This window comes from Macaca mulatta, chromosome 13 (assembly GCF_049350105.2).
Source record: "Macaca mulatta isolate MMU2019108-1 chromosome 13, T2T-MMU8v2.0, whole genome shotgun sequence".
In the NCBI taxonomy this organism is placed as follows: domain Eukaryota; kingdom Metazoa; phylum Chordata; class Mammalia; order Primates; family Cercopithecidae; genus Macaca; species Macaca mulatta.
In genome coordinates, this window is record NC_133418.1 from 10,026,355 (window position 1) to 10,038,442 (window position 12,088).

The window sequence follows — 12,088 nt, forward strand, 5'->3', positions numbered from 1 at the left end:
GCAATGTCTCTGGTAGAGATATGGCTCCTGCAGTGGTTCCAAGTAAAGCAGCCTGCCCTGAGGGTTGCTATGCCATGTGGAAGCTCCCTGCAGAGCATTTTTTGGGGTAATGATGCAAGAGAAATAGAGCAAAGTATTGGGAAATAGTTAGTGCAACACAGAAGTGAATTGAAATGTATATTTTTAATGTTCATTTTAAAAATGCCAGTTGTATTAATAACATTGAAATTTACATTGCAGACTCAGTCCGCTAGTAGCACACTCCAGAAACACAAATCTTCCTCCTCCTTTACACCTTTTATAGACCCCAGATTACTACAGATTTCTCCATCTAGTGGAACAACAGTGACTTCTGTGGGTAAGTACAGTAGCAACAAGAAAGCAGCTGACAAATGGGACTTTATCTTTGAGTTGCTCTTTTGGGTGGCTTAGGTGTAGCTGGTTGTTCACAGGCACAGACCTCAGGTACAGAAACTTCCCATCCCAGTTGGATTGCCTTAATTGCAATGCTCTGCAGAGTCCATTTCCTTTTTCCATATATATTGCTTACAGATACCTTCTCTTTGACAAAGTGTTGGTTATACCACATGAATATTTACTTGAAGTGTATTGGGGGAGGGAGGCAGGCATGGTGTGTGTGTGTACAGAAAATAATTTCAAATGTATTGTGTTTCAGTGGGATTTTCCTGTGATGGGATGAGACCAGAAGCCATAAGGCAAGATCCTACCCGGAAAGGCTCAGTGGTCAATGTGAATCCTACCAACACTAGGCCACAGAGTGATACCCCAGAGATTCGTAAATACAAGAAGAGGTTTAACTCTGAAATTCTGTGTGCTGCCTTATGGGGTAGGTGTCTAGCCACTACTCTAACACTTTCATTTTTATTCTGAGCAGTGGCTGGTCTTTTAGAGAAGTACTGCTTTGAATAGTTTGTGGATAGACAGGATGGAAGACTTCTGTGATGCCCATCTCCTGTCACATGCAGAGTGGTGTATTAGCAGACTGGTGTGGCACATGTATATGCTTGACTCATTTTAACTGTCAAATATTGGAATGATTAATCTCCATTTTATTTTTATTGAACAAATTTTTAGTAGTAGTTTTGTTACATGGATATATTGTATAGTGGTGAAGTCTGGGTTTTTAGTGTAACCATCAACCCAAATAGTGCACATTATACTCAATAGTGTACATTGTACCCCTGAACCCTGAGGTTGACTGTTTTCACTATAAAATTCAATTATATCTAGCAGTGGAAATGTTGGAGAAGTATATTTATAAAAACTTACTGCAACATGCAACCCAGTATTTTTCATTTTTCATGCTCGTAATTTCCAAGGACTTCACAGTGACTATATTCTTTTGACTATTAGCATTCAGTACTTTATAAAATTATACAACTGTACAATTATACAATTTGGAAATATATCATGGAGAAGTAGAAGATAGAGTGTAAGTGCCACAATACCTTCAGCTTTTGTGTTTTGAAAAGAGTCTTCAGCTTATCTTGTTACTCCCTCATTCCTTCTTACTGTAAAATCTTGAGGTTGATGTTTATATGTTTATTTTTAGAAATGCAAATAATATTTTGTCACAAGGCTCATATTTTGTGTAGTTATTACCAGATTCTTGACATAGGAGTTTAAAAAAATCTACTTGATACTGAAGATTGACCAGGAAAATAACAAAATATTGTGTAAAATAGAACCTTTGAAATGGTATCTGTCTGGCAGCAGTTCTATCAATAAGTATGTGTCTTTTCTGCCAATAATTTCTGAGCTGTTTTAGATCAATTTGCCTAGATATATGCAGGGAAAACACTAAGCATAATATTCAAATAAGTTCCACCTTGACAAGGATATAGTCAGGGCAGAATGGCCAACCTCACAAATAAAATTATATGAAAATGAATCACATATTACATATTTAAATATTTTTCTTTAAGTTGTACAGCTTTTTTTTTTTTAATCTCTAAGCATTAAATCAGTATCCCCACAAGCATTGCTTGGGTGGATACTCTCCTCCAGATGTTGGGATAATCCCAACTCGGTCAACTCGATAGGGACCAGGCACGAACTGAGAGACAGCTCTAGGAGCGTTGTTCTGTCAGTGCCGTCACAATTATTTATTTCAAATTATCTGGAAATGGGGTGTGGGCATACGTGTGTGTGCCATGATATTCTTCCCCCTCACTCCCTCTACACAAATACTTTATTCCTTGTCTTGATGAGTTGATGACTGAGGAAATCAGCACATACATACATGTATCCAATTCCCTAGGAATGTAAGGTTGTCTGTGCTACATGTTACAAAGGTGATTCTGACAGTGAAGGTTCTAGATCAAGGAACAAGAGCATTTGGGGAAATACATGAATGATCAAGAGGGAGAAGTGCTTTGGCCAAGCGGTAATCAGTCTTAGATGCCAGCCCAAGGCCTTTGGGACAATTTCTACATGGAATGTGCAGTTTTTGAAGGTAGTCATAACTTGAGTATTTTAGCAAGATTAGGATTGATTGGATGTACATCATGAGAAAGTAGAGAGAAGCTCCTTTAACAACCTTAATTAAGGTCTCTATCCATCACTTATAAGGCTGCCAAAGCCTGAACAATTGTGAGAGCAGAGGAAAGGGAAAGTAGGCACAGAGAAGAGGTTTTCTCTGGCTCTAGTGGCCAGTTTTAGCTAGTTTTGCAGAGCAGCTTGGGAGCTGTTGATAGAAATGGCAAAAGTTATGAGGCTAGTTTCAGTAGAGATCTGCAGTGGGTGGAAAGCAGGAGGCAAAGTAGCAGCCTGGAATTAGGAGTCACTGGTTTTGAGGCACGCTCACACACAGGTGTGTGTGTGTCACCAAATGGACACCAGTGGAAATGTCTCCACTGAAGAAGCAGAGGGCAGGTGTGGAAACAAGGAAGGAGATGTCACATCACAGCAGAAGAGTGTGGAGACTGTGACAGTACAAGGTTAGAGAAATAGGGTGAGTCACATGGGGAGGTCACAATATTTTGATAGTCCTAAGAAATGGAGGGACAAGAGAACTGAGTGCAGTTGTTTCTTGATGATGGTGGAAAGTAATCTTTAAGAAAAGCTTAAACGTGAGTGATGGAAGCCAAATCATAAGCTGTTAAGGATTTGAGGGCTGTATGTGGCCCATTCCAGAGATTTGCCAATGAAAGATAAGGAAGCACAAAGAGATCATGGTATCAGGTGAAGGTTTGTTCAAATGTGTGATGTGGCTAATTAGACATAGAATCTGTAAAGACAGGAAATAATCAGCATATAACATTCTCGAGGAACTGAGGAAGAATTAGAAACTAATGGATTATTAAGGAAATTGATGGGATAAGGGTTTCTTTTTCTTTCCCTTATCCTTTCTTATGTTTAAATATGTCAGCATCATTGCTACATGGTGATGTGTTACAGGATTGGTTACTTTAACTATTTGACCTCTGACTATTTTAAGGATTTCTTCTTCTGGGTGAATTAAGGAAGCTGCACTTTTTTCCAAATAGATGATGTTATCCTTTCTGTGCAACCTGGGGATTTGCCAAGCATAGCATAAAATTGAGGCCTTTCTGTGTCCCTGAAACAGGAGTGAATTTGCTAGTGGGTACAGAGAGTGGCCTGATGCTGCTGGACAGAAGTGGCCAAGGGAAGGTCTATCCTCTGATCAACCGAAGACGATTTCAACAAATGGACGTACTTGAGGGCTTGAATGTCTTGGTGACAATATCTGGTGAGTATTTGTTTTGTAAAGCAGAATATGTGACACCATCTTAACACTATTGTTAACAATCTTGTAGCTTTACAAGGTTGTTTTACAATGTTGTAGCTTTGCACACTAAACAATCTTAACAGTATTGTAGCTTTACACACTAAACTTCAGTTAGCTCATTCTCTGATGTACTGATTAAATAAGATACAGCTGCATCGAGGCTTGACAATCATGTGAGCTGAAGATGTATTCAGATGCAGCTCACACACGCGCATTTGATCTGTGGCTCCTCCAAAAGCAGTCTTGAGAAGCATACGAATGTATGCTTTCTCACTGGCATCTCTCACTGCTCTCTCTGCCCAGTTGCTTGTTAGATTTCATTTGCCTTATCCAATATGTAGGTCTCTGGCCACTCCTTTCCACCAGACTTTTTTTTTGGTTTTTTTTTTTGAGACAGAGTCTCGCTCTGTTGCCCGGCTGGAGTGCAGTGGTGTGATCTCGGCTCACTGCAACCTCCACCTCCTTGGGTTCAAGCATTTCTCCTGCCTCAGCCTCCTGAGTAGCTGGGACTACAGGCGAGCACCACCACGCCCGGCTAATTTTTGTACATGCAAAAGGAAGTATTCTTTGCCGTTATTGTAAAAGTATAGTATTATGGTTTTTATTATGTGAATTAAGACAATTATGTCTCTTTTTTATTTTTATTTTTATTTATTTATTTTGAGACAGAGTCTCGCTCTGTCGCCCAGGCTGGAGTGCAGTGGCGCGATCTCCACTCACAGCAAGCTCCGCCTCCCGGGTTCACGCCATTCTCCTGCCTCAGCCTCCCAAGTAGCTGGGACTACAGGCGCCGCCACCACGCCCAGCTAATTTTTTGTATTTTTAGTAGACACTGGGTTTCACCATGTTAGCCAGGATGGTCTCGATCTCCTGACCTCGTGATCTGCCCACCTTGGCCTCCTGAAGTGCTGGGATTACAGGCGCAAGCCATTGCGCCAGGCCAATTACGTCTCTTTTTAAGAAGAGCATTTTTCTTAGTGTAAATTGTATAATATAAACTACTACAGGAAAACAAGTAGGAGAAATAAAAAGTAAAATCATCCAGAGATCATATCTTTTAACTTTTGTAAGTTTTTAACTTCCAGTCTTTTAAGCATACATCACACTCACTATACACTTAAGGGAAAAAATCTGCATAAAAATGGTTATACAATATTTCAAACATACAGGGGATAATAGGAATAATGGCACCCACGTACTAACTATAACTCGCTGGTTTGAACAGTTGTCACAGTACACTGTTGTATATACAGTCAGCATCCCTGTTCCTCCCCCATCTACCTGTCCATGGCAACCTCTGTCCTGAAGTTCGGGTGTATCCCATCCAGGCCTGATTGTCCAAAACACGTAGTCTGCTTTCTCCATGCCATTGAACATCCTTCCATGGTCTCCATTGTATATGACCACAGGCTGTTTCCTTGCATAGATGTATTAAAATGTATTTACTTACCTTCTCTTGTTGCCCTTTAGGTATATTCCCTTTTTTTTTTCTCTCATGTGAACATTTTTCACAGATATACTGGTAGCTTACTTAACCTTTAGGCGCATACCATGTTACATAGATCATAATTTCCTAATAATTAGTGTTATTGCTTGGTCAAATGGTATGCAAAATTGTAAGACTTTAAATGGGTCTTGTATACCACCACTTACAGTCACTTATGATATTATAATCACTTATGAAACCACCAATGGTTTTGATTTAATTATCTGCTTGTTAGTACAAGCTAGTTATGTAACATATTTGCTTGTAGTTATTTTATTTCTCATATATGCTTTTGGTTGTTAAGTAAAGGAGTTTCTTGAAATGCAAAAATTTCACTATTTATACTTAAATGAGGAAACAGCCATTTAAAACTAGAGTTCTGATGGCTGGTAGTTATTTAAGTTGGAGAAAACAAATCTGCATTTAGTGATCCAGTGAAACTAGACAGTTCATGGGGATCAGTAATCAGCTGAGACCAGGTGCGGCGGCCTATGCCTGTAATGCAAGCAATTTGAGAGGCCAGAGCAGGAGGATTGCTTTTGCCTGGGATGTTGAGGCTGCAGTAAGCTGTGATAGCACCACTGCACTCCAGCCTGGGTGACAGAGTGAGATCCTGTCTCAAAAAAAACAAATTAACCATTATAATCAGCTGATACCAGTAATCATTTTTTGTTCTACTTTTCTGTTTTTTTTCCTTCCTTATTAGCTTTTAATGGTTTTCACAATCATAAATGTAGTACATGTCAATTGTAGGAAGCTTCAAAAATAGAAAAAACTTAGGAAGACTAAAACAAAATGTCACCCCAATCTCAGAGGTAACTCTTACTAACATTTTGTATTTCCCTCTCCTCTTTTCTGTAAATATATCTCACAAGATGGAAACAAAACATTATATGTAAAACTATGTGGTCTTTTTCTTCTCTTAACATGTATTGAATATTTTCCTGCAAACAATTCCCCAAAAGTTAAAAGGATGATACTGAAGTATGACATACACAGAAAGTACAGATAAGCATACAGCTCAGTGAGCTGTCACACTCAGAATCCATCCAGATAGCCCCACCGTGCTGAAGACACGGAACATTGCCAGCACCCCAAAACTGCCCTGTGAAGCCACCCAGGGACTGCCCCCAGAGGCAAGCACTGTCCAGACTTTGAACACGTTAGGTCGATTTTGCCTTCATTGAACTAATTTTATCTAATGATAAAACAGTATGTGTTCTAGTGACGGCTATGTCTTTTTTTTTTTTTTTTTTTTTTTTGAGACTTTTTCTAAACGTTTTTTCAGTATTTTGCAGTTTAGCCATTCTGAAGGGGTGTAGGAATTAATAGGCATATCTCACTTTAATTTGCAGTTTCCTAATGACATATGGTACATCTCCTATGTATATCTTCTGGTGAGGTATTTCTTCTATCTTTAATCCATTTTGTAATTGGATTGTTGCTCTCTTATTGTTGAGTTTTATTTTGGATTTAAGTCTCTTGTCAGGTATGTGTTTTGCAGATACTTTCTGCCCGTTTGTGGCTTGCTTGTTCATGCTGTGGAATGATGTCTTTTACAGAAGTGAAGTTTTTAATTTTAGTGAAGTCCAACTTACTAGCTTTTTCTTTCATGAATTGTGCTTCTGGTATTGTGTCTAAAAAGTCATTGCCAAATCCAGAGTCCCTTGGATTTTCTTCTGTTACCTTCTAGAATCTGCTTTATAGCTTTGTGTTTCACATTTAGGTCCATGATCCATTTTGAAGTGATTTTTGTGAAAGTTTCAAAGTTTGTGTAGTGGTGGTTTCTTCTGCATGTGGGTATCTAGTTGTTGCAGCAGCATTCGTTAAAAAGACCAGCCTTTCTCCATTGAATTGCTTGTGCTCCTTTGTCAAAGATTACTACTATATTTGTATAGTTCTGTTTCTTGTTTCTGAGACGGAGTCTTGATCTGTCATCCAGGCTGGAGTGCATTGGTGAGATCACGGCTCACCATAACCTCCGCCTCCCAGGTTCAAGTAATTCTCCTGCCTCAGCCTCCCGAGTAGCTGGGATTACAGGCACGTGCCACCATGCCTGGCTAATTTTTGTATTTTTAGTAGAGACGGGGTTTCACCATGTTGGTCAGGCTGGTCTTGAACTCCTGACCTTGTGATCCGCCTACCTCTGCCCCACAAAGTACTGGGATTACAGGCATGAGCCACCACGCCCGGCATATAGTTCTATTTCTGGGCTCATTTTTTCTTTTTTTTCCATTTATGTATTTGTCTCTTTTGGTGCTAATAACCACACTGTGTTGATTACTGTAGATTTATAGTAAATCTTGAAGTCAGGTACTGTCAGTCTTTCAACTTTGTTCTTTTTAAATATTGTGTTGACTGTGTTGGGTCTTTTGCCTCTAGAGTCAGCTTATTGATACATACATAATAACTTGGGACTTTGATTAGAATTGACTCTATGGATCAAGTTGGGAAGAACTGATGTCTTGACAATACTGAATCTTCTATCCATTAAGATGGAAATCTCTCCATTTATTTAGTTCTTCTTTCATTTCATCAGAATTTGCAGTTTTCTTTAAATAAAACTAGCAAAGGACTAATTTTATTAGATTTATTGTACCCGTTTTGTTTTTTTAAGTACTAGTATAAATGGTGTTGTAGTCTTAATTTTAAATTCTAATGGTTTGTTGCTGGTAAACAGGAAATACAGGAAAGTGACCAACCTTTTTATTTTATTAGGCTTGTATCCTGCAACCTTGCTATAATTCTTGCTATAATCGCTTGTTAGTTCCAGCAGGGTTTTTGGTTGGTTGGTTGGTTTTGGATTTTTTTTTTTTTTATTGGTTCTTCAGGATTTTCTATGTAGACAATCATGTCTTCTGTGAAGAAAGACAGTTTTATTTCTTCCTTCCCAGTCCTTGTACGTTTTATTTCCCTTTTTTTTCTAATTGCATTAGCTAGGACACCCAATATAACATTTACTAGGAGTTATGAGAAGGGAAATCTTTCCCTTGTTGTCTGTCTTACAAGGAAAGCATCTAGTTTCTTGCCGTTACGTATGACATTAGCAGTAGGGTTTTATGGTAGATGTTTCTTATCAAATTGAGGCAGTTCCTCCTCTATTCCTATTTTCCTGAAAGTTTTTATTGTGAGTAGGTGTTGGGTTTTGTCAAATGTTTTTCTGCATCTGTTGATATGATCATGTGATTTTTCTTCTTAGCTTGTTGATGTGAGTGTGTGGCTGGCTTTGCCCACCATCGTTTATGTTGTTGTTGCTTGTAGCTGTAGTTTCTCTTTGTTCCTTTAGATGACTACACCACAATGTATTTACTCATTTTACTATCCATTCAGAGATTAATGTTTCCTGTTTGGGGCTATTAGGAACCATGCTGCTATGAACATTCCTGTTGGTGTACTTGGGGGCATACACATACACTTACATTAGGAGAGAGATTACCAGATCATATGTAAGATATGCACATGTCCTATTTTAATAGATAATGCCAAACTTACAAAAGCAGTTCTAACAGTTTACACACTAGTTTCTGAAGTTTCTAGTTGTTCCACACCTTGCCTACCTTTGATATTGTCAGTCTTTTAAATTTTAGACATTCCAATAGGTGTATGAAATCATCTCATTATTGTTTTAACACACGTTATTACTGTTGAGAACGAGCATCTTTTTGTGTGTCTCTGAGATCACTTCTTTTGCGAAGTTCCGGTTACAGTGGCACGTCCAGTTTTTCTATTGGGTTATCTCCTGTTCTATTTGATTTGTAGGAGTTCTTTACATATTCTGGATATGACTCCCTTGTCAGCTGTTTCTGTGGTACACATCTCCAGCTTGTGACTTGCCTTTCCCTAGGTTTAAGTGCTGGCATTAAGTGATTGATTTAACCCTTGTGCTCATCTGTCAAATGGGAGATAGTAGCTACTCTAGAGGGTTTTGAGAATCAGATGGCATAGTACATGTGAAAGCATCTTATAAGCTTTTTTGGTTGTATTATGCAGATATTTGTATTACTTTGTAGTTTATTGATACTACCCATCTACATAAGTGTGAATTGATTGTTTTTTAAAAACTTTCCCTCTAGCCCAGGCCTGTACCCAGTGATAATTCTGTAGGGATTTCAAAAGTCCATCTGAGCAACTTGAATTGAGTTTCTAGTAAAACTTTGATACAAAGGGGTTTTCTTGGAGGAAATGATATGTACTCTTTGTAGAAGTTTCTTTGGGTTACTATTGTTATTAATGATGAGACCTACTTCTGAATATGCATGTAAAATATTTATATTTGTTTTGCTAGGCAAAAAGGATAAGTTACGTGTCTACTATTTGTCCTGGTTAAGAAATAAAATACTTCACAATGATCCAGAAGTTGAGAAGAAGCAGGGATGGACAACCGTAGGGGATTTGGAAGGATGTGTACATTATAAAGTTGGTAAGTTCTAGAAGCGTCATATTTTGTTTTTCCAGAGTTTAATTAGAGTTCAGTTTGAATTTTAAACTTTAAATTTTCACGGGTTTTTTGGAAGTTTGTAATAATAAACTTGTTTCTGAAACACGTGAATCATTTCTGGTGTTCTGTTTCCAAGGCACATTCTAATCTTGAAGTCTCATCTAGACATTGTCTTATTCCCTCTGTGCACCTATATGCATAACAGAGTTGGTCCCTGCAACTCACTCCACCCTCAGTCTCCCCTACGCTGTTCATCTTGTGAGAGTCTTTCCACTCCTCCTCTTTGACAGTCCACATTCCTGTCCTCTGTAAGATGTGGTTCACGGTAACCTCTTTAAGGAAATCTTGCCAGTGGAAGCCAGCTGACTTGAGTCCTTTTTTACATGCCAGGCTTATTCTCCACTTAGAGGTCTGAAGGTCCTTGGCAGGCACTGGTAAGAGAGTTTGAGAGTTTGACTCTAGGGCTTATGGCCTGCCGTTTTGAATTAAGTGCCTGTGCACAGCTACTGTGCTCCTCACTAGTAAGTGAGCCCAGCTGGCCAGTCAGTGTTTTATGGCAATTGTATTGTTTTTTTCTCCTTGGCATGAAGCAGTGATTCTCATGAAATAAAATCTTACAGAAACAAAACCGGAACTTTTTTTTTTTTTTTTTTTTTTTTGAGATGGAGTTTTGCTCTTGTTGCCCAGGCTGGAGTGCAGTGGTGTGATCTCAGCTCACTGCAACCTCCACCTCCCGGGTTCAAGCAATTCTCCTGCCTCAGCCTCCTGAGTAGTTGGGATTACAGGCACCTGCCACCATGCCCAGCTAATCAAAACCATTTTTTTTTTTTTTAATATGAAAAAAACAAAATACTGGGACAAATGTTAGACATACGGGAGAAAAAATGGATCTTAGCTAAATTAAAGTTTTATGGGAAAGATGTGATATTCTTAACAGAATTTAAACAGGAAGTTTTTCTGTATACCTAAAACTGATTAATGTTACGGACCTATTGAATGTTTCTGCTTGCGTGTTTTCTTTTTTCTGTGTTTATGAAAATCTGTACATCATCAGTTCCTCTGTTCGCAGGGATGTTGTCATGCTTGGCGTTGTCTTGTTCGTGTAGTCTGTCTGCACCCCTCAGCTCATTGGTTAGTGGTGATTGTGGGAGCTGCCTCAGTATCTCAGATGATTCTGATGATACGGGAAAGAGAACTATCTGCTTAGGATAGATTTTAGGATTAGGATTTTCTGGAAGTGGAAAGTGTTTTTATTTGTTGAGGTATAACTAAAATCATCTAAGGCTAAATATAATGAAACAGCTCATAACAGATGAAATGTACATGAATGGATTATCCTACAGGGGGAGCAAGAGGCAGACATGTTAAAAGTCTGTTGGGCTTCTCCCCCAGAACAGAACAATAGTCTTTTTGCCTGTCACTCGTACAGAATGAATCATAAGTATTTTCAGGAAATAAGTGTGGATAATATCATTCATTCGTTGTCATTATGGTTGCCACCAGGAACAGGGAGCTATTTAAATGTATATTAAATTAACAAAAATTAAGTAAACCTTAAAATTTAACCCTCAATATCATTAGTACATTCTGAGTGTCCAATAGCCCCATGTGTGTAGTGGTCATCAGATTAGCAGTACAGATACAGAGAATTTCTATCATCGCAGATGTCTGTGAAACAGTACTGGTTTTGTCAAACTCTTAGAAACCTTTGTGTCTTAATGTTTGTTTATTGATTTATTTAAACAGTGGTAATATGTAGAGTTTAACAAGGGGAGTTATCAGTTAACAAGTTCTCTTTCATGCGCAAAGAAGGAATCAAGTAGTGGTGTGATGTCAGCTTGTAAAGAAATCATGGATCTGCATTAGTAAGTCACATGTACTCAGGGACCCCTGGGAGTACCTGTTTTGTCAGAGTTGCCTGGCAGTAAGGGCACCAAAATAGCTATGGGAAGGAGGCAGTTTTACTACTTCTGTAGATCAGGAAATGGTCTTAGTGATACTTGGACTTGTGCACAGATACTTCTGTTGGTAGAATCCAAGACTCCTGAATATTTTAGTATAAGCCTTTTTTCTTCCTCAGTCTGTGTGAGCCCCATGCAGGACTCGGGAAAGTTGTAAGGAGTACCTCAGTCTCTCTGTATGTTTCAGAAGTCTCTTGGCTGATCAATCATGTTGTTATTCATTTGGAGTGATACTGAGCCCTTGAAGACTTTAGGGTGGTATACCTGGCATTGTCCTTGATTAGAAAATATCTTGGAATCTTTTATAAGAAGATGAGGATCATTAGTGAAAGTACTCATTGATGGTCAAACTACATTAAAGAGTTGGAAAAGGAAACTATGAGGTGTGATCTGTCTCTGAATTTTTCCCCTGCTTGTTTGGATGAATAAAT

The 12,088-nt window shown here is 38.6% G+C and overlaps 1 protein-coding gene across 50 annotated transcripts in view; it reads left to right on the forward strand.

The window, feature by feature from the left end:
* MAP4K4 (mitogen-activated protein kinase kinase kinase kinase 4) overlaps positions 1 to 12,088 on the forward strand; it is a 192,506-nt gene that overhangs the window by 171,086 nt on the left and 9,332 nt on the right. For all 50 annotated transcript variants that reach the window (XM_077958876.1, XM_015112995.3, XM_077958877.1 and 47 more), the window contains 4 exons: positions 241 to 358; positions 677 to 847; positions 3,590 to 3,733; positions 9,544 to 9,678. In XM_077958876.1, the coding sequence (XP_077815002.1) occupies positions 241 to 358; positions 677 to 847; positions 3,590 to 3,733; positions 9,544 to 9,678 (568 nt within the window). The remainder of the gene's footprint in view (positions 1 to 240; positions 359 to 676; positions 848 to 3,589; positions 3,734 to 9,543; positions 9,679 to 12,088) is intronic.